General features: G+C 41.5%; 5 protein-coding genes across 6 annotated transcripts; 4 read left to right on the top strand and 1 right to left on the bottom strand.

The window, feature by feature from the left end:
- Positions 1–6,547: 6,547 nt before the first annotated feature.
- On the top strand, positions 6,548–8,362 carry LOC116656026 (UDP-glucosyltransferase 2-like). Its single transcript, XM_044716490.1, has 2 exons — positions 6,548–7,252; positions 7,309–8,362. The coding sequence occupies exons 1-2, from the start codon at positions 6,576–6,578 to the stop codon at positions 8,231–8,233; spliced, it is 1,602 nt and encodes a 533-aa protein (XP_044572425.1). The 5' UTR covers positions 6,548–6,575; the 3' UTR covers positions 8,234–8,362.
- Positions 8,363–8,557: 195 nt separating this feature from the next.
- Positions 8,558–10,212, top strand: LOC6498487 (UDP-glycosyltransferase UGT5-like). Its single transcript, XM_044716219.1, has 2 exons — positions 8,558–9,231; positions 9,315–10,212. The coding sequence occupies exons 1-2, from the start codon at positions 8,558–8,560 to the stop codon at positions 10,210–10,212; spliced, it is 1,572 nt and encodes a 523-aa protein (XP_044572154.1).
- Positions 10,213–16,149: 5,937 nt separating this feature from the next.
- Positions 16,150–17,812, bottom strand: LOC6497010 (serine/threonine-protein phosphatase 2A activator). Its single transcript, XM_001962896.4, has 4 exons — positions 17,629–17,812; positions 16,935–17,558; positions 16,671–16,879; positions 16,150–16,603 (listed from the first exon to the last, which is right to left on the bottom strand). The coding sequence occupies exons 1-4, from the start codon at positions 17,654–17,656 to the stop codon at positions 16,238–16,240; spliced, it is 1,227 nt and encodes a 408-aa protein (XP_001962932.1). The 5' UTR covers positions 17,657–17,812; the 3' UTR covers positions 16,150–16,237.
- Positions 17,813–18,169: 357 nt separating this feature from the next.
- On the top strand, positions 18,170–19,153 carry LOC6498488 (putative oligosaccharyltransferase complex subunit CG9662). The gene is made up of 2 exons (XM_001962897.4): positions 18,170–18,434; positions 18,490–19,153. The coding sequence occupies exons 1-2, from the start codon at positions 18,296–18,298 to the stop codon at positions 18,798–18,800; spliced, it is 450 nt and encodes a 149-aa protein (XP_001962933.1). The 5' UTR covers positions 18,170–18,295; the 3' UTR covers positions 18,801–19,153.
- Positions 19,154–19,265: 112 nt separating this feature from the next.
- LOC6498489 lies at positions 19,266–24,082 on the top strand. Of its 2 annotated transcripts, none has more exons than XM_001962898.4 (5): positions 19,266–19,945; positions 20,054–20,961; positions 23,048–23,129; positions 23,193–23,309; positions 23,424–24,082. In XM_001962898.4, the coding sequence occupies exons 1-5, from the start codon at positions 19,622–19,624 to the stop codon at positions 23,433–23,435; spliced, it is 1,443 nt and encodes a 480-aa protein (XP_001962934.1). In that variant the 5' UTR covers positions 19,266–19,621; the 3' UTR covers positions 23,436–24,082. The 2 variants fall into 2 exon arrangements, with proteins under 2 accessions (XP_001962934.1, XP_014762148.1); XM_014906662.3 differs by having other exon boundaries at positions 23,193–23,339.
- The last annotated feature ends 68 nt before the right edge of the window (positions 24,083–24,150 follow it).

Genomic DNA, 24,150 nt, shown 5'->3' with positions numbered 1-24,150 from the left:
TTTCAATTCAAAATATTTTTTCTTAACTTTTCCCATAGGATCCCCTATGGATCCCCCTATAGGATCCAGAGGACTTAGTTGCCGGCGTAGAAGGCACCCAGAAGACCCATGCAGATGGTGAAGAGGACGACGACAAGGACACGATTACAGCCGGCATAGCAGGCGCTCACCATGGAAATGGCCGGACCAAAGGACGCGACGACGGCTGCAAGAAAGGGTAAGTTATTTACAAGATATCCTAAAAAAATCGTAAAAATTACTTACAAGGATCACGAACCTAATGACCCAAGGTAACTCCTCCAAGGACGCACACCCGACAGAAGGTTTCCCATGACCTGACCTGGTAGTTTGCCCGAGGCCAGGCTGCCACAGACCCATGAGGACACGAGTGACGATTAGCCTATCGGAGCTTGCAGGTAAGAATAATCATAATTTTACAGATCTTCACTTTAGTTTATAATTATTTTATAATCCCACTTAAATGAAACAAAATTAAACGCTCAAATATCTAGATTTTGGAGTACCAGATATCTTTTCTAAAGTTGGCAAACACCCACACCCCATTAATGGCGTTTTGTTATGTAATAGCAGAAAGTTTGCAATTGGAAAGTTTTTGTAACTCAGTTGCAAACATTTATCCCCATACATACATATATTGAATTTCCGGTATCAGTGCTTAGATGTTGCATTTGTTTGTGGCAGCAAGTTTCCCACTCTTTTCTAATTGCAGTTGGAAACTGTTGGGCATCTTTTCCAGTTTTTAATTGAATTTTGGCCATTTCCCAGCCTTGGCCTGAGCAGATCCTTCCCCAGATACATATTTGTATTCAATGTTCTATTTATACATTTTTGGTTCGGCTTATTTGTTACTTTAGTGGAACTTGAAGCCTTTGCAAATATGCCAGAAGCGCAAAAACATAGCTATTAGGTATTTGTGTGTATCAAATAACAATTACGGGTTCGTGACAGCACAACCAGACACAATGCAAACGAGCAAGAAAAAATATATAAAAACAAATAAGAATTTATATTCATCTTTCGATATTTTTTCTCCGCCGCCATTCCCCTTTCAGGACATTTATATTTGCTTTATGCCATTTGCCCTCATCTCCAGTCCTCCTTGAGGCCAGGATGCCGGGGAAATATGAGAAAATTTGCACAAAGCTTTTCGCAATAATGCCGAGGGACTCGAAAAAGACAATCACCTGGTTGTTGAGGGTTAAGATGGGCTTCTCGTAGGAGGAGGAGGCGCTCGGGGCCGCCGGAGGTTAAGTGTTGTTATCATCTGTTTATTGAAATTGCGTATCAAATGCTCGTTTTCAATCGAAAAGGTAAGGCAATCCACATGGAATTGTCTTGGATTCCGTTAACAAAAAAAGGAAATGAAAAATGAGTTTGGGAATCGTTTTCTTATTTTTCTTGGGAATTTGTTTGATTGTACATTATGCATAACAAATAATGTACATGTTTTTCAATTTGTTCCACAAGTACACCTCAGTCGGGTTCACAGAAAAGAGTTTTAAAGACTTTCCCCACAACTTTCTCTACTTCCTTGCCAGTCGTTAGAACATCAACAACTTGGCTCCTCCTTCTGGCATCCTCGCTTCTGTTAGCCATTTGTGTATTCATATTTCGCTTTTTTAGAAAACTCTCCTTCGGGCCAAACTAAAGCCATGAAAGCATAATGACAACCCGACGACAAGTGCGCGTAATGGCTGAAGAAAAACGAGCTTCCTGAGAAGAAGAAAGAGAAAGTCTGGGAGGGTTAGAGTGGGAGTTTGGGGAGAAAGAAAGACAACTTTATTTTAAAAAGCAAAGGAGCTATGGATCTAATAAATAACCCTTTGTATTTTAACTGCTACTTCAGCAATAACATTTTTTTAAATTCAAAAGTTTACGGTTTTGGAACCACTTTTTACTGTTTTAACAAATTGAAACTTTTTTTCTTATACAATAATTAATAAAACTATTAATTTTCGTGATTTAATGTCTTGCAATGCAATTATATCTCTAAGAAATAAAAAATATCCTTTTCTTTTGATACCCTTTTCAGTCCTTTCAAATAAACTCTTATTCCTTTAGTACATATACCATGTATTCCAAAATGTTATTTACACTCTCCAGTGAAAACTGTCGCCATTTTGAAGCTTCCAACGCGAAACGCGAAAACATTAATTAGATTAAAATGGCCACAAATCATGCTGGAACGGCACCCAAATGACAGCATCCGGATTCCGCTGCAAGTAAGCCCGGTAAGCTCACACATTATTCACGCGCCTCGGAGCACACAATTTCCCGGCGATTTCCCCAAAATGCAAATCGCGCCAGCCAAGAACAACACGGAATAAACAAGGAGTGCAAAAAATCGGGCCATGCCCGAGGCAATTTTAAAAACAGTGCGCTGGGAAAACGAATCCGTTCAAAAATAGCAAACAAGCCGGACCGCCCGAAACAATTACAAAACTATAAGCCTTGAAGGGACTCGAGCCGCAAATAAACAAAAAATGGAAATCCGGCTGAAGTTAATAGAGGAAGGATGGTAGAATCCCCTGGAGATGACCACACAAATTGTCCGTTATCAGCTCAGGAATTGGACTTGGTGTTCCTCCAGTTGGATTAGTTGGACTCAGGCCGCCTCACGAGGATTCGGGAAGGAGGTTCACCTCCACCTCGCAAGCAGCAAAGCCCTCCCAAGATGCAAAAATCTCTGCCCCGCATTAATTAACGAGTAGACCAGCTTGGAGCTTGGGGCGAAAAACCGAAAACACAAAGCTCATGTTAATTACAACATAATTCCCTCTTTCGTATGGGAACAATGGAGGACCCCGTTGGCACCCGAAGCAAAGCTGGGATGACGCTAAATCCAAAATGACTTTGACTTCTTAACAGTAATTAAAGTTGCAGAGATTTTTTAATCATCAGAATAAATAAATGAATAAGGGATTAATATAAGCATAAATGAATAAAGTAATTAAAGGAAATCAAAGCAGGCAGTATGGGTTATTATGAGTATTTCCTATCGGTCAGTTATAAGACAGCCATAGGATATAGTCAACCATCAGTTTCAATGTCCGAATAATCGGAGAAACGGTCCGTCCTCCCTTAGTACTCTATTCACTTTCCTAAACTGACAGCCGAAGGGATCCATCTTCTTCCAGAACATCCCCAACCCCGAAGAAGGAAAAAAACAACAAAGCTCCTCCTGTTTAGCACATTCAATAAATAAAAAGGGCAATTTCACTTTCAGCTCAACACTTGTTCCAGAAACACTTACACATACACTCCTTTCAGTTGTTAAAGCGATACTGAAGCCTCTCCTTCATTGGGGAAGGGGCGAATTTTCCGGCCTTTTTGTTTTTGGCCGCCTTAGTTGTAAGGATGCCGCAGAATGCCTTAATCATGGCTCGTAAATCTTTGATGTTTCATTTGTGCCAAAAACGTTAAGCGATTTTTAAAACGGCCACGGGCTGGTTAAGCCACAACGCTTCGAGCCGCACCATAAATTATGGGATCAGACTGCGGCAATTTCTTGCGTTACATTACATTAGAGCGGCCTCCAAACTAAGTAGATTCGAAAGTACGAAAAAAAATCGTATAGAAAACCTCTGCAGTGAAATTCAGCATTTTCCTTTGCAGTTTACCAACTCGAGTCCAAATTCAATTTTGTACAAACAAAAAATAGACAAGTTTTCCTTGATTTCCTCCCTGCCTCCTGCCTTACCGAGTAAAAGGCTAAAAAAAAGCGCAACTCAGAGCTGTAGTGGAGCAACACGGAGTGGAAAACGCTGCGTGGAGCAGCAAATATCTAGAATAAATTGAATATAAATACGAAATCAAATCGAATTCGAATTCGATGCTCCACTCGGGACCTCTCTGATTTGCAATAGTTGATTGAAAAGGATTACGGCGAGTAGTTTGGCTTTGCTTCATCGTCCTCTCCGCCGTTCATGGCAAAGAAGTGGAATTATGGTAATTCCGATCTTTAGTAATTGGCTCTTGGGGCAGCTCGAAATCAGGGACAGGAATTTCTGCAGGACTCTCTGTTTCTGGCTCTCTCCATTCGGGAGCTGGGAAGCTCTTCAAGTGCATTCCAATTAACTGCATTCCGGGCAACAGTAAAAGCTTTCTCCCCCACTAATTTTCACTTCGGGCCAACCCACCGCCAGAGGTCTGTGCTTAATGGGCCGCCCGCAAGTGTCGCTTACGCTTTTGAGGTTTCCGATTTCCGCAGCAATGGAAGTGCGGGCGGTTCCATCACGAGTGTTTTAATCGCTTTCATCCTTTGAGTTCTAAGGATGTAACTCTTTCCAATACCCTGCCACAATAGTATTTTATTAATTTCCTATTTAAGTTTCAATACAATAAGAATATATACTGAAAAGATACTATGTATATTTATATTTCGTGAAATAATAAAATAAGGCTTTAAATTAAGTCTATTAGAACTGCAAACTATTTGATTACACTGTGCGACAAAAAAAAAAAAACGAAATACACTTGGGAAACGAGATAGTGTAGGTTGTTAATCTGGTCGAAGAGAACTCAAAAATATTTTTTTTATATTTTTGGAACCCTCCAATTTTTTTTTATTTAAAAAAAAACCGTTTTTTCGGGACTTTTTTGCGCTTAAAAATTCCTGAACGCGTTTTTTTCAACCGATTTCAAAATTTTTGGTGTTTTTCAATAGTTAAATGTTGTAGCTTTTGAAAAAAAAATATATCTTCGATTTTGTTGAACAAAAAGGACAACATTTTTACACCTAAAACTAAAGTTTTCGACTTTTATTCGTGTTTTTCGGATTTTGATGCCAGTTTTTCGGTACAACTTACAAAAATTCGCCCATTTTTGATACATATCAATGTTGTCTCATTCATTCAGAATAAAACGAGACAAATTTCATCAAAAAATTATGAAAATTGGTGAAGTTATAACGCTTTTCCCAAAAGAAGTCAACTCAACCTAGCGGGCGCTTCGGAGGAACAATGTGTATAAAAATAAGAGTATATTGCTTTCTTCTGACAAAAAGTTTGTCATTTATGCCACATATTAATATTGTCTCAATAATACTGAATAGAACGAGACAAATTTCATTAAAAAATAATACAAATTGTTGAAGTTATAACGCTTTTCCCAAAAAAAGTCAATAAAACCATGGGAGCAATATAAGAAGAAGAGCATATTCCTGACTTATACACACAGGTACTCCGGAGCGCACGCAAGGTTGAATTGACTTTTTTTGGGAAAAGCGTTATAAATTCACCAATTTTCATTATTTTTTGATGAAATTTGTCTCGTTTTATTCAGAATGAATGAGACAACGTTGATATGTGGCAAACATGACAGAATTTTAGTAAGTTTTACCGAAAAACTAGCATCAAAATCCGAAAAACACGAATAAAAGTCGAAAACTTTAGTTTCAGGTGTAAAAATTTTGTCCTTTTTGTTCAACAAAATCGAAGATATATTTTTTTTTCAAAAGCTACAACATTTAACTATTGAAAAACACCAAAAATTTTGAAATCGGTTGAAAAAAAACGCGTTCAGGAATTTTTAAGCGCAAAAAAGTCCCGAAAAACGGTTTTTTTTAAATAAAAAAAAATTGGAGGGTTCCAAAAATATAAAAAAAATATTTTTGAGTTCTCTTCGACCAGATTAACAACCTACACTATCTCGTTTCACAAGTGTTTTTTCACTGTCGCACCGTGTTATTGAACAGGATTATAAATTTATTACCCGCTTAAATTACAACCCACAGCTTCATATACATATCCTTTGGCTGTGGTGACCTCAGAGTGGAAAACCGCCTTTTCGGCCCTTTGTCCGAGACAAATGGGAAAATTGTTTTGCCGGCTTTTGGCTTTCAGCCTTCTCGAACGGCTGTCAAACGCACTTGCTGGACGGTTTTCGGTTGCAGAGTTGGAAGGCAGCCAGTTGTTTTTTTTTTTTTTGTTGCCTCTTTTGGCCCCAATTTTTGTATCCTCCAACCAGCGTTGTAAAGTTACGCAATCGGCTAAAACTCCGGGCACAAAAGTTACAATTGCAAGCCGGAGCAAAGTTGGTCCAACTATTTGACTGATTAGACGTCCGCCAGGAGGGACAGTTTCAACTTTAAAGTTGCCCCAATACCAATCGACCGTTTTAAGTTACGACAAAAAAACCACAAGGAAAAATCTATTCAAGAGAACTTTGATTTTTTATTGTTGTAGGAAGCACAACAGGATGTTATTGTTACTAGTTGGTTCTCCTGGCAGCTGTTTCCATTCCAATCAATAGATTATACTACTATAGTTTCAGAAACTGGTTACCCAGTTACCCCTAGTGGAGGAGACCTTTAAGAGCCGTTATATAAATTATATTCTCCACTGGAACACATATTTCAAGTTCAGTCAACTCTCCAAGAGGTTTTTGGTTTTATTTGCCAAGACTACACACATTCTGATTATGAGTGGGCCTTAAATAAATTTTCGGTCGAGCTTCTCAAACAGTGCACTCTTATCAACGTCAGTCATTGTGCTTTCAAACATGTTTTCCACAATTAGGTCTCTTAATCTTAATTTGGTGGCCGACGCGATCAGATGGCAGCGGTTTGTTTTTCTGTCCTATTTTTGGCTCTGGTCGCCACAGCCAATGGGGCAAATATCCTGGGGCTATTCGTTGGCCTAAGCCCTTCACACTTGATCATCCAACTCTCAATGGCTGAGATATTGGCAGAGAACGGGCACAATGTGACAGTTTTGACGATTCTCGAGCCCCAGGCACGGCACGAGAACATCACCTATATCCAAATTGCTCTTGAACAAGAAGACCTATTGGAGCTCGGAGCCCTTATCGCCGATGTGGCCAAAAAGAACAACGACAACGGTGTCATGTTTCTCCTTCGAGTTCTCGGTCCATTCACCAAGATTTCTACTAAACTGATCGGTGTGGTAAACCATCCGCTTTATAGAGATCTATACGAGAACAAGGGCAACAAATTCGACTTGGTCATAGTGGGCTTCTTTTTTAACAGCTTCCACATGGCTCTGGCCCACAAGCTGAAGGTGCCTCAGGTGGTGGCCATCTCTAATCCCCCGAGTTACATCGGTCACAAGCTGGGCAATCCCCACGAGCTCTCCTACGTTCCAACCACATATCTGCCCATCACTCTTGGTGAGAATATGGATCTCGGTAAGCGCGCCTACAATATCATCTTATTTTTGGCTGGAAAACTCTTCTGGTACTGGGCGGAGGTCTGGAACGGAGCTGTCTTTGAGTAAGTTTAAAAAATATTTGCGAAATATTTAACAGAGACCTCATGTCAATTCTTAGACAGATGTTCGGAAATGACCCCGATATTCCAAGATACAGTGAGTTGGACAAAAACATATCCCTCATCTTCTTCGCATCCCATGGAATAAGCGAACGATCTATCCGCCCCAACCTTCCCACTGTGATAGAAGTTGGGGGGATCCAGATCAAAGAGACACCTGATCCACTACCTCAGAACTTAAAAGAGTTCCTGGAGAACGCCCCAGATGGAGCCATTTTGCTCAGCCTGGGTACCAACATAAAGCGTTCACACTTAAATCAACAAACAGTGGGGACAATGTTCAAGGTCCTCTCCCAGCTGAAGCAAAAGGTGATTTGGAAGTGGGATGACCTCGACAACTTGCCGGGCAAGTCGGACAACATCCTGTACGCCCACTGGCTCCCCCAGACTGACATCCTGGCGCACCCCAACATCAAGTTATTCATCACCCACGCGGGAAAAGGCGGCATAACGGAAGCCCAGTACCACGGCAAGCCCATGCTGGCACTACCTGTATTTTTTGACCAGCCTCAGAATGCCAAAGCCATGGAGCAGCAAGGCTTTGGAATAACTCAGAGCCTGCTCACCCTGGATGAGCAGTCATTCACGAAGGGTATTCGGGAAGTCTTGGAGAATCCAAAGTATGCCCGCGCCGTAAAGTCCTTTTCCACCATCTACCGCGATCGTCCTTTGAGTGCAAAGGATACTCTGATATACTGGGTGGACTACGTGATACGACACCATGGAGCTAAGCACTTGCAGTCCCCGGTGGTCCATATGAGCTTTTCAGCTGTTCATAATATTGATCTTTTGTTCCTATTCCTCGTGGCTATTTTCATTGGATGGTTGGTGATGAAGCTTTTGGGAAGAATTCTACTTCGTAATTTAAGACGTAATCTAATTAAATTAACAAAAATCGAAGAAGCTAAAATAAAAAAACAATAAAACTAAATCTGTTACTATAAGATAAAACATTTCCAAAAATAGAATCCTGATAAAGATTTTTATGTGGTTGTCAGGATCTTAAATATACTAAAAATGACTCATTAAAAAGCTGATTGCTTATAGACCATATCTTAACTGATATTGTAAGTACATAATTAAAATTCGCTTCTGACCACTTCCAGCAGAGAAAAATTGGAACTAACCATGATAGGCTATGTACATGAGAGACGCTTATCAGTGATAATCGTTATCAGCATGATATTTTGAAATCACTTCAGACGGCAGTGAATTGGCTCATTCCAGACGGGCAGCCGTCGCGATCAGATGGCAGTGCTTTACTTTGCCGGGTTTTTGGCTCTAGTCGCCAGTGCCAATGGGGCCAATATCCTCGGGTTATTCGCTGGGCTGAGTCCATCCCACTTGATCATCCAACTGTCAATGGCACAGATTTTGGCAGAGCAGGGACATAATATGACAGTAGTGACCGTCGTGGAGCCCCCTTTCACACACAAGGACATCACGTATGTACGGATTCCACTCGGAAAGGAAGATTTTCAAGGATTCAGCGCAATTATCAGCGAGATTGCCAAAAAGGACAACAGCAATGTCTTTACGTTTTTATGGGCAATCTTCAGTGGCTCCAGCGAACTGTCCTCCAGAATGAGTAGCATCGTAAAGCATCCGCTGTATAAGGACTTGTATGAGAACCAGGACAATAACTTCGATCTGGTTATAGTGGGATACTTTGTGAACAGCTTCCAATTGGCATTGGCCCATAAGCTGAAGGTGCCGCAAGTATTGGCCATATCGAACCCACCCTGCTATATTGGCCACAAGCTCGGGAATCCCCCAGAGGTGTCCTATGTGCCATCCACCTACATGGTCAGCGCTCAGGCGGACGTTGTAGGGATTGGAAACCGTTTCACAAACCTGTTGTACCTCGCGGCAGAGAGAGTATTTTGGTATTTCTTGGAATATTATAGCGAAATAACCTACAGGTGAGTGTCACAATTATCACAATTGATTAACAAAAGCGTGAGTTCTTTAGGCAGGTATACAAAGATGACCCCGACGTTCCAAGTTACAGCGACTTGGATAAAAACGTCTCCCTTATCTTCTTCGCATCCCATGGAATAAGCGAACGATCTATCCGCCCCAACCTCCCCACTGTGATTGAAGTGGGGGGAATCCAGATCAAAGAGACACCGGATCCACTGCCTCAGAACTTGGAAGAGTTCCTGAAGGACGCCCCAGATGGAGCTATTCTTCTCAGCCTGGGCACTAACATAAAGCGCTCCCATTTAAGCCAAGAAACAGTGGGGACAATGTTCAATGTCCTCTCCCACCTGAAGCAAAAGGTGATTTGGAAGTGGGATGACTTCGACAACTTGCCTGGCAAGTCGGACAACATCCTGTACGCCCACTGGCTGCCCCAGGACGACATCCTGGCGCACCCCAACATCAAGTTGTTCATCACCCACGCAGGAAAAGGAGGCATAACGGAGGCCCAGTACCACGGCAAGCCCATGCTGGCACTTCCGGTGTTTTTTGACCAGCCTCAGAATGCAAAAGCTATGGAGCAGCAGGGTTTCGGGATAATTCAGAGCATACACAACTTGGATGAGCAGTCATTCGCGGAGGGTATTCGGAAAGTCCTGGAGAATCCAAAGTATGCCCGTGCAGTAAAGTCCTTTTCTACTTTATATCGCGATCGTCCTACGACTGCAAAGGCCTCGCTGATATACTGGGTGGACTACGTGATTCGACACCATGGAGCTAAGCACTTGCAGTCCCCGGTGGTCCACATGAGCTTCATAGCTGTCTACAATTTGGATGTTTTCACCATACTTCTAGGGACAATTGTTGTCATCTGGATTATTTTGAAGGCTGTGGCAAGATTCATAATCAGGAAACTGAGAAGAACGACAATAGATCCGCACCCAAAAAAATTCAAGAATCTTAAAATAAAAACCAATTAAAGTAAAGAGATTTAAAATATAATAATTAATTGATTGCTTAGCGCAAAAGTTTAATTTTGAAATTGGTATTCGATTTTTTGTACAAGAAAACAACAATGTTGGCGGCCAAGAGAGGATGGCTAGAGACCTGAATGCAAAAATGTAAGAAAAATAGAAAACATTCCTACCAATTTACGCCGACACATAAAAGTAACAGTAAAAACTTAAGACCGAAACAACAACAATGGCTGTAAAAGCCAGTCAGTAGTAAAAAGTAGTTTATTTAAGTAGCACAGCGCGAAAAAATGTGTTTTTTTAAGAGGATAGGTCGTAAAGCATCGCGATATGTAGCCATCTCAGTCGCCCATCTGCACTCTCTTTTTTATGCGGGTATTTGCATATGTGTGTGTGTTTTTTCCAGATAGTGCGCGAGTGTGTGGGAGTGTGTGTACTTTTGGGTTCTGTTTGCTTATTTAAGTCGTTTGCAATTTCTGCTTTACTTTTCTTTGCACAGTCAACGCATAAAAAATAACACAGAAATGCAGTTTCCAAACACTGAAAAAATAGTTCTTTAAACATTAAATATATTAAATTTCCTTTCTAGTAAAAGTAGTTAACTAAAAACCTATTTTAATCGTATATTTCTTTAAATACCTTCTTATAATTTTATTTAATATTTCATATATACATTTACTTTCCTCAGTGTAATGCATTGGTGTGTGTGTGTGCGAATTCCCTTTATAACTGTACTAACTTCGCCGGAAACTTTCGCAATTACTAAACTCACACACACACACTCACTCACTCACTTAGGAAGACACCAACACACGTAAATTGTACTGTTTAATTTGGTTAGAGCGAGACGGCATAATACTAGCCTTAAACAGCTGACAGCCCAGATCAAGATGGCTGCCTTTCGGAGAGCTCTGCTCTTCACTGTCTCCTTTGGCATTGTCAAGCTGGAAGAGCGCCGTGGGATAGGGACTCGGGAGCATGCGGAAGGATATAGGAGCAGGTTGGCCCCGGGCGTATTGTGCCCACTAAAATGCTATTTTTCACTCTATTCGAGCGGAAGTTGAGCGACAGAAGCTCGCTTAAAAAAAAAGCAGCGACAGCAGAAGGAGAGAGACGCTACTGCGGAATCAAAAGCAGCCACAGGATGTTTAGCATACACTTAGAACAAAAATTAATATTCAAGGATAAAAGGATGGAAAAACCTGTTTAAAATTTTAACTTCAAATCCCAAAAAGTATGCAACAAATTTTATCAAAATCATCCAGACATCTCTAGACAACGATGCGTATGCGTGATATTTTTATATTATGTTGTTTATGTTATTTGTGTGTTTCTGATAATAATGCCACCTGATTTCTCTCAGTACACCAACGTACCAGTCTCCGCAATCACCAAAATGCGACGACAACAAGTGCACACCCAACCTAGTGTCACAGAGGGGAGTCGGAAACGGGGGTGAAGAAGTGCAGATGGGCGGAAGGACGGAAGGGAATCGCACCGTCGTTGAGGCGACAACAATTGTGCATTTGAATGCCCTTCGGGGCTCGTGCAAGACAGCATATTTCGCCGTGGGATGCTGCTTGGCATTCTACCAAAAAAAACAAACAAAAAAAGGTAGAAAAAGGAAAGTTTGAAAGCAAAACTACGGCAAACAAAGGACACCCGAGAAAGAAACCCGAAAATACATAAAAATGTCAACACATCCAGATCCACTAAGGAGACCTCAGAGATTTCCGAATTCCGTGAGTTCGTGAGCCCAAAATGGCTGAAATTGTTTCGTGAAACCGAAACTGCCCATGCTAACTGGGTTGTGGAATTATGGATCATGACCTGACTATAGAAAGTGACCCTTTTAGAAATAAAAGCTTGCTATTAGAACCTTTTTCATACTCGAGTTTAGTAATCTATAATTATTTTAATTGCATTTGTTTTTAGATCTTCCAACGACATTGCTACCCCTTGTTTCAATACATGGTTGGGCTAATTTGGGGAGTTGTTTTTGTTGACTAATTAATAATCCTGGCACCTGACCAGGCCAAAGGACGAGGCCCTGAGGACCTGCACGTAAGGCACATAAAGAAATTGCAAAAGTTATTAAAAACAAACACTGGCAAGGAGAGAGCACAACGAGAAAAAACTACGCACACGCGCCCTTTTTATGGCTGGCCATTTAGAGGAGAATAAAACGAAGGACGCAGGATGCAGGACGGAGGAGGAAGGACTTGGAAGGCTTGCACACTTTTTGGCCAGCGGCCAGAGTACACATCGATGGGATGTAATCTCTGAAAGCCGTTGGAGGAGTTTGCAGATTGACAAGGGTTAAGAGCTCTGTTTAGGAACCGGAATGTGGCAGAGACATGGGTGTAGTGTAAATATAATTTAATGGATTTTTTGAGGATAATACCATTGAGAACTTAACCCTTAATACGTTTGGATTTTAAAACGTTATATACTATTCCACACATATTGCTTATAAATTAAAACATACATAATATGATGATATGATTATGATATTATGATTATGATAGTATTAATCTATAATATTTTTTAAATATCCTTTCAATCCCCTTTTGACAACGTCTCTGACGTGGATCATGTGCTTGGCTGTCTAGTTCCAAACAGGAAAAGCATTTGAAATAAAAGGCCCCGAGGTGAAAGAAGAATCTGCGATTGCTGCGCGCATTTGAGATGCACTCGCATCCGTTGGTCTGGAATCTCCCACAGCACCTAGGTCACCCCCCTCAGAAAATCCTTCCGCACCGCCACCGCTTGGAATGCCCACAGCCTGGCAAGTCATGTTTGCATGACGAAGTTTTCCTCAAACCATTTGGGCTAATATTTTAAGTTGGTTCAAGCTCCCAGCTCTCAGTATCCAGCTTCCCAGTGATTTGTAGCCTTTGATGACTTGGCGGGTTAAGCGAGCTTCGAGCTGAATGCCGGGAAAAGTTGCAGCCTCAGATGCCGCAGTGGGTAGTGGGAAATTAGCGCTAATCTTTGTAATTCTAACAGGATTAAGGACTGCTCCCGAGTGGCTACAAAAGAGGGGAAAATCTCAGCTGAAGTGGAGGAGTAGCCAATTTCCGGAATTTCAACTCTGCTTTATTTTTCCTTGGCGGTTTTAAATCTATTAATTGTACTACATCTCATGTGCCCCTATTTGCCAAATGAATATAAAAAGCAGTTGAAGTTAGGATATCCCTTTTAATCTATTTCTTTCACTCATGAGACTAAAAGGACATTTGCAGAAAATGTGTAGACTCTAGCTCTTATAGCTACATTACTTAAAAATATTAATTTACTTATTGTACTATTGAATTACACCTTGGAGTAATCATAAATTTCTGGTGCCAATTTTCAGAAAAACAAGATTGCCGCAACATAATTCACAGATCAGATTTTCCATAGCCCTTAGGGCGATGTAGGACTGTGATGGAGGACCGGAAAAAAGGACCTGCTTGGACCCAGCCCAATTTCCCCCAGATTGTTGGCAGGCACATGGGACCACACAGATTTCTCCTAGCTCGGAGTCCGAACTGGTCACTTCTGGACCAACAATGCGTTCGGCTCAGGGACGCTTAAATCTTTGGTGAGTCGTGTTCAAAAAAGGGTAGCCATGTCCTTTGAAGGTGTCTGGGTTCTTTAATTGTTAAGATTTGGCATTGAACCTCTTGAGTTTTAATACAATAGTCTACATTTACATTTCATTCAAGCTTAATATGATTTCAGTTTAATACAAATATAACAATGAGTACAATTCTACATTTAATGGCTTAGATATAGAGAGTATGTGGTTTTTGTTGGTAATGGTAGGTATTAGAACGTTGTATTAACCCAAGAACCACTACCAAACTGGTTGGTATTCATTATTTTGGGCTCGTGTTCCGTTTGGAGTGTGTCCTTGTCGGGGAGTAATGGAAAACCTGAAAGGGTTGGAGTGTGTTTTTGGCGTCAGCTGGCTAAACACACTGAAATGGTGAATGGAGTCACAGAACAGAGGGAAAACATTGTGCAACCCGAACAGCATGAGCCGAGAAGCCCAAAAGCCAGACGCATATTTTGGCTCAAGTTAATTTGGGAGTGGGCAAGTTTCCAGGACCAAAGGACTCTGGTCAGTGTTGCACACAAAGTTGCCAAGTTGAACTCCGCCCCGATACGGTGGTCGCCCCGACTTCTGGCCAAGAAATCACGAAAGTTGATCAGGAACTTTACCTCATCGAGGTGGTGCAACAAAGAATTCCCTTCGCCTCACCTCAGTCTATCACTGAACAAAAATTCCTGCTACTATAAGTTGTTTTAATATTTAAAAATGTCTTGAATAAGATTGATTAGATTATTTGTTTAGGATAATCTTTTCATATGACTTATAAATAATTAAATATATTTTAGATACATTTTCCAAGTGTATCCTGCTCCCTGCTCCACAGACAATAACTAATTTTCGCCAGGCACACGTCAAAAGTTGCTGCAACTCCTCGAACTTTCCACGTCAACTTTGTGCCAGTTATGTGTATTGACTCCAGTTTGAGAGCCCCTTCGCAGGCTCTTTCCGTGTCCTGGCTCCTGGAATTTCATTCCGTCCCCCCACTCCCCCACGTGTGTGTGTCGTGGGCGGCCACTGCCACTTCTTGACTTCCTTGGCAAATCTTAAACTTTTCCCAATTGCACATTCTTTGTACAAAGTCAGGCGGTGGATGGGGCGTATACGTAATTAGTTGGGGCTTTTGCCAAGAAAGCTGAGAACTACCACAATGTAATAATCCAAACAGTTTTCGCAATAACAACAAGAGTTTTAGTGAATAAATGGAAACTTTTAAATAAATATTTTAACAGCTATGTGCCATATATGAATTTCATGACTCGTAGAGAAGAGTACCGGGTATCATATAGCTCAGAAGCATGACTTAATCTGCCCTTACTTCTTCCACTTTCTAAAAAAAACCCTAAAATTATGCCCAAAAATGACAATATTATAAGGAGCCTAAGTAATTTTTCATGAAGATTTTCGGAAACCGCCAGACCAACCCGAAAAGCCAAAGGTCATAAACAGGGGAATCTCAGTTCAAATGATGCTGGCCCTAAGCCGAATAACATTTAGCAGTGGGCCAAGTTAATAGTCTACCTAAACAGCCATCAATCAGCCACCAAACCCGCCCACTCCATCACCTACTCCGACCACCGACCGCCGACCCGACCCTTCAATCATGTTTTGGACCTTGTTCGAACGGCTGTCGACAGTTCGCCCACAAATTTCATTCAATTTGCAAAAACACAAGACCGAAAGACCGGCACCCACCCCGGCCAGCTCATTGTGGATTTTTTAAAGGTGAGACTGGGGCCAAATGGATGAACATGACCGAAGTTGGCCTTCTCCCTGCCGAACAACGACCGCTGAAGAAAAGCAACATTTTCGTGTTTTTCAAAAGTCTTCAATCAAAATGCGTCGGGAAACTTTTAATGCATGTTCTGCTTTTAAAAATAGAAGAAAAAATAAACTATATCGGAGGAAGTTTTTAAGTTACGGAATGAGAGAGGGGCGGAAGGGCGTGGCAAGATGTTTCCAGCCGCACAATTTGATAAATGATGTGTCGAAAATAAATGATTATGCTTTCAGAGGACTTCCCGCAGAAGTTTTTTGTTTTGGATTCGGATACTTTGCAATATTTTTGTGTTGATTAGGGGTTCCTTTTATTTCGAGGACATCCACAAAGTTGATGGGACACAAGTTCATCTATTGGCATGCCTCATTTGCCTATTGGTTTTGTTTTTTCTCTTCGGTTGTTTTATTTCCGACAGTTTGCGGGGAGAAATGGGGTGGCTAATGAACATTTGTTTCCATCAACTTCCGCTCACAATTTACACTTATCCGGAAGTTACTTTCCTACAAATATACGATTAGGAGGCATTACATTCCGCACCAGAAACTCCAATTAAAACACCCATCCCTTCTTATGCAAACCACTTTTTACTGGACTGAGTGTCAACGCTATTATTAGGAAATTTGTAACACAGGTAATCGACGCTTTCGCCAAAACTATTCCGCTGCCTGTTCCTTGGCGGCTTCTCCGACAGGCGCTGGCTTATGCGACTTATCGCCCGATCCCTCCGCCACCAGGGAGGCCGACGAGGTGGACGCCCGCAGGACAACGCTGCTGTCGCTGCTCTCGCTACTGGAGTCACCCACATTGTCGCTGGCCAGAGCTTCAGCAGGCGGAGGAGCTGACACAGTGGCCGGAACGGGCGGCAGCAATCCCGGAGTGCCGATGCAGATGCGCTTCGAAGGCGGTGGAGCCACATGACCCAGCCGGGCATTCGAAATGGTTGTGCCCGGAGAAACGGTCTCGAACGACATTAGCTCGCCAAAGTAAACATGCTGGATGACTGGGAACTTGGACAGGATCTGTGGATGAAAGGTTGCCTCAAAGTTTATACTTATTTTTGTGAAAAGGAAACCTGAAGAACACTACCTCCTTTTGGTACATTTTGACCAAACCCGCATTGATTTTCACCCAGGACGGCACATCTGTGATGCTCCACAGTTGGTTGGAGTGCTCCCCAAAGTGCCCTGTCTTCACCTTGCAGATGTAGTCGATGCAGCCAATGAACATAAACTGATCCTTATAGTCGCTGATAACTTGTTCGTCCACGAATTTGGAAGGATCGAATGGGCTGTTAACTGAAGTGGATGGGAAATAGAAAAGGTAATTCTTTGAACTGAGACCTAAACTTGCCCGCTAGCTGTGCACTGCCCCAAATGAAGGGGACAAACTGGAAGTCGTCCAATGACCAAACTCCCTGGCTTCCTGCTGGTTCCATGTTGTAGGTTCGTTGCAGCTGCCTGGCAAACTCCAAGTACCGATTGAACACCCTCAGGGCGGCACTAACAATGTCCTGTTCCTGCAGGATCTCTGCCTTGAAGAGAGAGCAGAGGAAAAACATGAAGGAGAGCTCGTGACCAGTGCCATAATCTATGCGGGTAGCATTTCCGAAGGACTCCAGCAAGTACTGCAACAATTCGCTGTGATACCGCTGTTTTCCGGGGGTCAGTAGCTCCTCCAGCCAAGATGGCATCTGCTCCCTCATATCCTGGGCAAAGTCCCGATAGGCCTTGTTCCCAAAACGCTGCGGCTGCTCCAGCGGCGGATGTTTCGCGACCAAGGACTCCAAGGATTCAAAGAGTTCCAAAAGCTTCTTGAGCATTTCAGACTCGTACATTTCGTCGGTGGTTTTGATTCCCTGGATGGCCGAACTGGTGCCATTTATGTACCCAATTAAGTCGTGGTACGCCCGCGATCGTTGCCATAAAGCCAGGTCGCCAATGTTTTGTACTCGCTTTGTTGTTGCCGGCATTTTACCTAAAAATTAAAATAAATAAAAAAAAGGTTAAATTTATTACATTTTGATCATCAATTTACTACCACGAACCTGCTGGCGGAACATTGGCAGCTGCCATGCCTGTTCCTCTTTTTATATTAAGCTGTTACTTAATTGATGTTCCTAAGAATTACTATTTGTGTTATTTGTTTTGTGTTTTTGCTAATTTTCCTTCATTCCGCGCATTTCTGTGCTTTCCAACATTTTACCACACATTTATGCATTTTCCAACCCTTGAAGAAGCAAGATCCGGCAACTCTACCTCTCTTAAGAGTTGAAAAACGTTAAATTATTTAATTTTTGTAAATAAAAAGTTTTATTTTCCCTTTTTTATGTTCAATGAAACTTTCTGACAAACTTCATGTTTCAATTGAAGAGCCTTAGGAGGGCACTGACTATTGTGTTCTTGCAGAATTAAAACAGAATATTAATACCACTCGCACCTATCCTACTTTTTACTACTTACCAACTGAATTATTTTTAGGAAAATATTTAATTACAAGACAAAAATGCTTTTAAAAACAATGTTTTAAATGTAAAAGAAAACTTTTAAAACTATAGCTTGTAGTGTGACCAGGGAGCTTCGAAATTTATATCGATTACTCGCCACCTCAACAATAACAATCATCTCTAGCGAAAGACGCCTACGCCGGCAAATTCCTCCAAATAAATATTTAAAATATATTATATTCGCCTTTATTAAAAAAACAGTGCCATCATGATTGAGACTCTATATAGCTTGCCCTTCCACATTCTGGTGCCGCCCAACATCAAGGTTCGCAAATTCAGTATTCCCATGCCCTCGCCAATGGCCGTCTTCAGTGTGATTTTACTCTCCTACTTTTTGGTAACAGGAGGTGAGTTTAAAAAACAAGTTATTACGATTATATTACAAGTATAATCTCTTTGTAGGTATTATTTACGATGTGATTGTGGAGCCGCCAAGCGTAGGAGCAACTGTGGACGAGCACGGACACTCACGTCCTGTGGCATTTATGCCCTACAGGGTGAATGGCCAGTACATCATGGAAGGACTGGCCAGTAGTTTCCTCTTCACAATTGGCGGCTTGGGATTCATCATCATGGACCAGACCCATGCCCCTGGAAAGACTAACCTGAACCGCCTGCTGCTTACCGCAATGGGATTCATTTTCATCCTGGTCTCGTTCTTCACCACCTGGCTGTTTATGCGCATGAAGCTACCCAGCTACCTGCAGCCCTAGAACTTGTATTAAAAGCCATCATCAGATGCTGATTCTCCTGTTAAAAGAGTTAAAACTCGAAAACTTGACACAAAAGCGATCAAATAATATTTTCGAATAGTTGGGAGTAAACTCCAACTCCAACCATCTACCACTAGAAGCCACTAAACTAATTGGAAGTATGGACAAATAGAAATCCAGAATTATTTAACCATTCCCTAGTTTCAAATAATCATCAAATTAATAATCTTATTATCCACTAATTGTAAATGAATGGAAATCATAATATAATATAATAATTATATATATGTATATAACAATTTTAGTTTCTAATTATTAGAAAATGTTAATTAAGAATGAGTAATTAATAGTTAGTCCTCTGGTCCTCTAGTTTTTATTCTCAGAATTCTCTGAAGAGCCCCAAACAAACCCCCAATCCCGTCCTCAAGAGAACAGAAAATAGCACACAAAACAATTGTTTGGCGTCTTCGGTTCTCAGTTCGACTCGCGCTGTTGAAACGTTTGCTTCGCTTTGGTTCGATCTTTGGCAGCGTGCAAAAACAATTTCCATCGCCTATATAATTAGAATCTATTTCTGTTTATAAATATCAGGCCTATACATATAGGAGGGCCCGCAGAAACCCATAAAAATATTACTAGTTTTCAAAATAGTTACCACTAAATATTGGAAAATTAAGGCCGAAGGAGCCAAACAGGAAGTTTTGTGAACTGCAAGTGATGTAACCAACAGGAATCCCATCCGATCCTCACCTGCTCTCTTTTTGCCAAATCGTTTCTGCGTCGCATTTTGTTTACTTTCCGAGTGAAACCAAAACAGAGACATGTCGAAGAAGTGCAGTGTTCGGTCTCTGAGCGACAGTGCTCTGGCCGAGCTGGCCAATCTCCTGGTGTCCACCATCAGCTACGTTCAGTACGCTCCCGACGTCCACCTGGACATCAATATAGTGATGGTCGAGCTGAACGAGTATCTGGCCCAGTCTGGCGCCACTTCGAATATCTACCAGGATCTATTACGGGTCATACTCAGTTCGGACTATCTGGATGCCAACATGCGGTTCACCTGCCTCCAGATGTTGCTCAATTGTGGAGTAACGTTCTTGGTCACCGAGGTGTTTCCTTTCAGCTACTACGAAAAAATTTTGCAGGTAATTCGAAAAAAGTATTATCCTCTCAGAAAGTGGTAACAGTAATGAGTATAAGACTATGTTTTCCAAGCAAAAATAGTTGTCCTGAAAAGCCGTACTTCCCTCTAGGTGATAGCCGCCCAAGGAGCAGGACTTCGGGTGCTCAACATCAAGGGAATCTGGGTGAAGGAGGAGCACATGCACTACATGTACGAGATCGTCCGACGGTGCAAACAGTTGGTGAAGCTCTACGTCCCCTACATAGCCAACGATCAGTTGCTGGAGGAGATTGGCAAGTGCTCGACCCGCCTCCAAATATTGGATATTTCCGGGGAAACAGATATTACCGAAATAGGCATCGATGTCTTGGCCAAGGGCGTGTGCTGTCAATCGCTGACAGTGGTGGATGTGGGAATGCCGGGCGAGGAGAATATCTGTCATTCCGACATTGCCCTAATCCTGGAACACTGTCCCCAAGTGGAAACCCTGTCCACATACTCCTTTGTAGGCGCCGCCCTAAAGTTTATTTATGATAACGTGGACGACCGTTTCAAGTGCCGGCTGAAATATGTCCATGACACGGGAACGGACGAGAGTGCTCTCCATGTGATAATGTCGACTTGTCCTCGACTGGAGACCCTTTACCTGGACACCCCCAAGACGGGGTGCTTGAGGGCACTGCACACCAGAACCCTGCGAAAACTGAAGATCTACAAGTTTGTGGTGGCGGAGCTACTCCCACTCCTGGAACGACCGATTGGCAGAAATCTCAGACATCTGACAATGATCAAGGGAACCGGTAACCTGGAACTGGGTAAGCTGGCCAGGCTCTGTCCATCACTGATCGATCTCGACTGCTACATGATCGACAGCCTCTCTTATGGACAGGCCCATGCCAAGTTTCAGCAGCTGGAGGGCCTCGAGATCCTCAGCAGCGCCATTATGACCAGTTCTTTGAAGGCCTTCCTCTGCAATTCCACAGATCTGAAGCGTCTGGCTGTGGATACCGTCGAATTTACGGATGAAGATATTATGAGGTATGTGATTAAGCTAATCATCTCAAGAATCGGGTGATTATTGGCAAAGATATGGCCTTTATTGGAGCCCATATTGGTCCTCTATGAAGGGGACCCCCTTGATACTTTGACAAAAAAACTTAAAAATAACTTATTACTAGATTTTGATGCAGATTTGTGGAAAATAGATGTACAAATCGGTTAAGGTATTCCGCTCAAGAATCGGCTGATTATTGGCAAAGATATAGCGATCGCAGTAGGCCATATTGGGCTCCCCATGCACTTTCCTCATTTTGAAGGGGATAGCCCAGAAAATGGTCGAAAATCTCAAAAATATTTTGTTCCTAGATTTTAATGCAGATTTGTGGAGAATCGATGTACAAATCGATTAAGGTATTCCGCTCTAGAATCGGATACGAATCGGAAAAGATACAGCCATTGCAGTGGGCCTTATTGGGCTCCCCAAGCACTTTCCTCATTTTGAAGGGGATAGCCCAGAAAATGGTCGAAAAATCTCAAAAAAATTTTGTTCCTAGATTTTGATGCAGATTGGTGAAGAATCGATTAAGGTATTCCCCTCTAGAATCGGATGATTATTGGCATAGATATAACCATCGCAGTGGGCCATATTGGGCTCCCCATGCACTTTCATCATTTTGAAGGGGATAGCCCAGAAAATGGGTCAAAAAATCTCAAAAATATTTTGTTCCTAGATTTTGATGCAGATTTGTGGAGAATCGATGTACAAATCGATTAAGGTATTCCGCTCTAGAATCGGATACAAGTTGGCAAAGATATAGCCATCGCAGTGGGCCATATTGGGCTCCCTAAGCAATTCCTCATTTTGAAGGGGATAGCCCAGAAAATGGTCGAAAAATCTCAAAAATATTTTGTTCTTAGATTTTGAAGCAGATTTGTGGAGAATCGCTGTACAAATCGATTAAGGTATTCCGCTCTAGAATTGGATACGAATCGGAAAAGATACAGCCATTGCAGTGGCCCATATTGGGCTCCCCAAGCACTTTCCTCATTTTGAAGGGGATAGCCCAGAAAATCGTCGAAAAATCTCAAAAATATTTTGTTCTTAGATTTTGAAGCAGATTGATGGAGAATCGATGTACAAATCGATTAAGGTATTCCGCTCTAGAATCGGATACGAATTGGCAAAGATATAGCCATCGCAGTGGGCCATATTGGGCTCCCCAAGCACTTTCCTCATTTTGAAGGGGATAGCCCAGAAAATCGTCGAAAAATCTCAAAAATATTTTGTTCTTAGATTTTGAAGCAGATTGATGGAGAATCGATGTACAAATCGATTAAGGTATTCCGCTCTACAATCGGATACGAATTGGCAAAGATATAGCCATTGCAGTGGCCCATATTGGGCTCCCCATGCACTTTCCTCATTTTGAAGGGGATAGCCCAGAAAATGGTCGAAAAATCTCAAAAATATTTTGTTCTTAGATTTTGAAGCAGATTGATGGAGAATCGATGTACAAATCGATTAAGGTATTCCGCTCTAGAATCGGATACGAATCGGAAAAGATACAGCCATTGCAGTGGGCCTTATTGGGCTCCCCAAGCACTTTCCTCATTTTGAAGGGGATAGCCCAGAAAATGGTCGAAAAATCTCAAAAAAATTTTGTTCCTAGATTTTGATGCAGATTTGTGGAGAATCGATGTACAATTCGATTAAGGCATTCCGCTCTAAAATCGGATACGAATTGGCAAAGATATAGCCATCGCAGTGGGCCATATTGGGCTCCCCATGCACTTTTCCTCATTTTGAAGGGGATAGCCCAGAAAATGGGTCGAAAAATCTCAAAAATATTTTGTTCCTAGATTTTGATGCAGATTTGTGGAGAATCGATGTAAAAATCGATTAAGGTATTCCGCTCTAGAATCGGATACGAATTGGCAAAGATATAGCCTTCTCAGGAGCCTACAGTGAGTCTCCATGAATTTTCCTCGATTTATGGTTTTTGAAGGAGAAAAGTTCGACATTATCATCATTAAAATATTCTTAAAATATAAAATATGACACCGTGCTTTTGAAATTGTATAGCCAACATTTAATATTTATATTTTAATCAATATTTTATTTCAGCATGTTTGTTCAGCACGATTTTAAAGTTTTGGAGGATATTTGGTTTACTTTGGCGCCGGAGCTCACTGTACAGGCTGTGGAGGTATATAAATATATGCTTTTTCAATTTAAAACTTTTAAACTTAAAAAACATATATTTTTCAAGCTTCTGATGGATAGTTGTCCGGAGTTGCAGTCGGTGGGACAATTAACTGGATGGTCCTTAACGCCGGATGATTTGGCGCTAATTCGGGGACTTTTAAAAAGCGGCAATTCGAGCATTGTACTGACACCAAACGGTTTTCTCGCTTGAGTATTACTAACTTAATTACTTAATTAATTCTTAATTAATTATGTATATTCTTTAATAATATTTTTTCTGTCTTTTTCTTTCTAGCGCCTTCAGTAGCTTTGATGCTATCGTCTTTCCCTCACCAACAAGAAGAGCAAACGTTTTTGTAAAAGCAAAAGAAAAAAGTTTATTGTACTTAATTTACTTGTGATATTATAAAAATAAAAATTAAACCTAAATTTAAAAAATTTCAGTGTGACCATAGGCGGGAAAAATTAGAGTTGCCAAGTCACTTTTCTGTGCGACAAGTTGGCATGGCTACACAGCTGTGGACGGGTGTTGCCATGGTGCCGCAAGTCGCCGACAATTAATATACACACAATTTATTCACTGAAAATCAAGACTCGTACGGAAACTGATTAAAGAGAAATGGAAAGAATATATTTGTTTAAATTTGTCAAAGGAAATTTTCTAAAATCATTGACCTTTTGAGTGCGGCGTCTAGGGTTTGGGCAGCTCTACAACCCTGGCCTCGACGTATACCTTTTATGCGCAAAAAAAGTGAAGAATCGGAGGAAAACGCAGACGGAAACCATTGAATTTATCCATGAATCTCATTTTGAAGTTAACCGAAAATAGCATTTTATGGTGATCGCACCTGAAGCCAACATAAAACGCAACGTGGCAGTGATATTTGAACGATGAAAGCACGCAAAAAATAAAAACCAAAAAACTTCCGCAGACGTCAGCAAGTACCGAGCAAGCAGGCTAATAAGAAAAAAGAATAAATAAACGCGAGTCTGATACAGATAAAATATAATGAAAATAGAAA

Source organism: Drosophila ananassae, chromosome 3R (assembly GCF_017639315.1).
Source record: "Drosophila ananassae strain 14024-0371.13 chromosome 3R, ASM1763931v2, whole genome shotgun sequence".
Classification (NCBI taxonomy): Eukaryota; Metazoa; Arthropoda; class Insecta; order Diptera; family Drosophilidae; genus Drosophila; species Drosophila ananassae.
This window is presented reverse-complemented; position numbering and strand designations above follow the sequence as displayed.

What these genes read in the sequence shown, in the direction of transcription:
- LOC116656026 (XM_044716490.1), top strand. Translation starts at nt 6,576, where the DNA reads ATGGCAGCGGTTTGTTTTTCTGTCCTATTTTTGGCTCTGGTCGCCACA. An exon ending in TGGAACGGAGCTGTCTTTGA is followed by an intron (nt 7,253 to 7,308) that starts GTAAGTTTAAAA and finishes GTCAATTCTTAG; the next exon opens with ACAGATGTTCGGAAATGACC.
- LOC6498487 (XM_044716219.1), top strand. Translation starts at nt 8,558, where the DNA reads ATGGCAGTGCTTTACTTTGCCGGGTTTTTGGCTCTAGTCGCCAGTGCC. An exon ending in TATAGCGAAATAACCTACAG is followed by an intron (nt 9,232 to 9,314) that starts GTGAGTGTCACA and finishes CGACGTTCCAAG; the next exon opens with TTACAGCGACTTGGATAAAA.
- LOC6497010 (XM_001962896.4), bottom strand. Translation starts at nt 17,656, where the DNA reads ATGGCAGCTGCCAATGTTCCGCCAGCAG. An exon ending in TGCCAATGTTCCGCCAGCAG is followed by an intron (nt 17,559 to 17,628) that starts GTTCGTGGTAGT and finishes TTTAATTTTTAG; the next exon opens with GTAAAATGCCGGCAACAACA. An exon ending in TCAAAATGTACCAAAAGGAG is followed by an intron (nt 16,604 to 16,670) that starts GTAGTGTTCTTC and finishes TTTCATCCACAG; the next exon opens with ATCCTGTCCAAGTTCCCAGT.
- LOC6498488 (XM_001962897.4), top strand. Translation starts at nt 18,296, where the DNA reads ATGATTGAGACTCTATATAGCTTGCCCTTCCACATTCTGGTGCCGCCC. An exon ending in CTACTTTTTGGTAACAGGAG is followed by an intron (nt 18,435 to 18,489) that starts GTGAGTTTAAAA and finishes ATCTCTTTGTAG; the next exon opens with GTATTATTTACGATGTGATT.
- LOC6498489 (XM_014906662.3), top strand. Translation starts at nt 19,622, where the DNA reads ATGTCGAAGAAGTGCAGTGTTCGGTCTCTGAGCGACAGTGCTCTGGCC. An exon ending in ACTACGAAAAAATTTTGCAG is followed by an intron (nt 19,946 to 20,053) that starts GTAATTCGAAAA and finishes ACTTCCCTCTAG; the next exon opens with GTGATAGCCGCCCAAGGAGC. An exon ending in ACGGATGAAGATATTATGAG is followed by an intron (nt 20,962 to 23,047) that starts GTATGTGATTAA and finishes ATTTTATTTCAG; the next exon opens with CATGTTTGTTCAGCACGATT.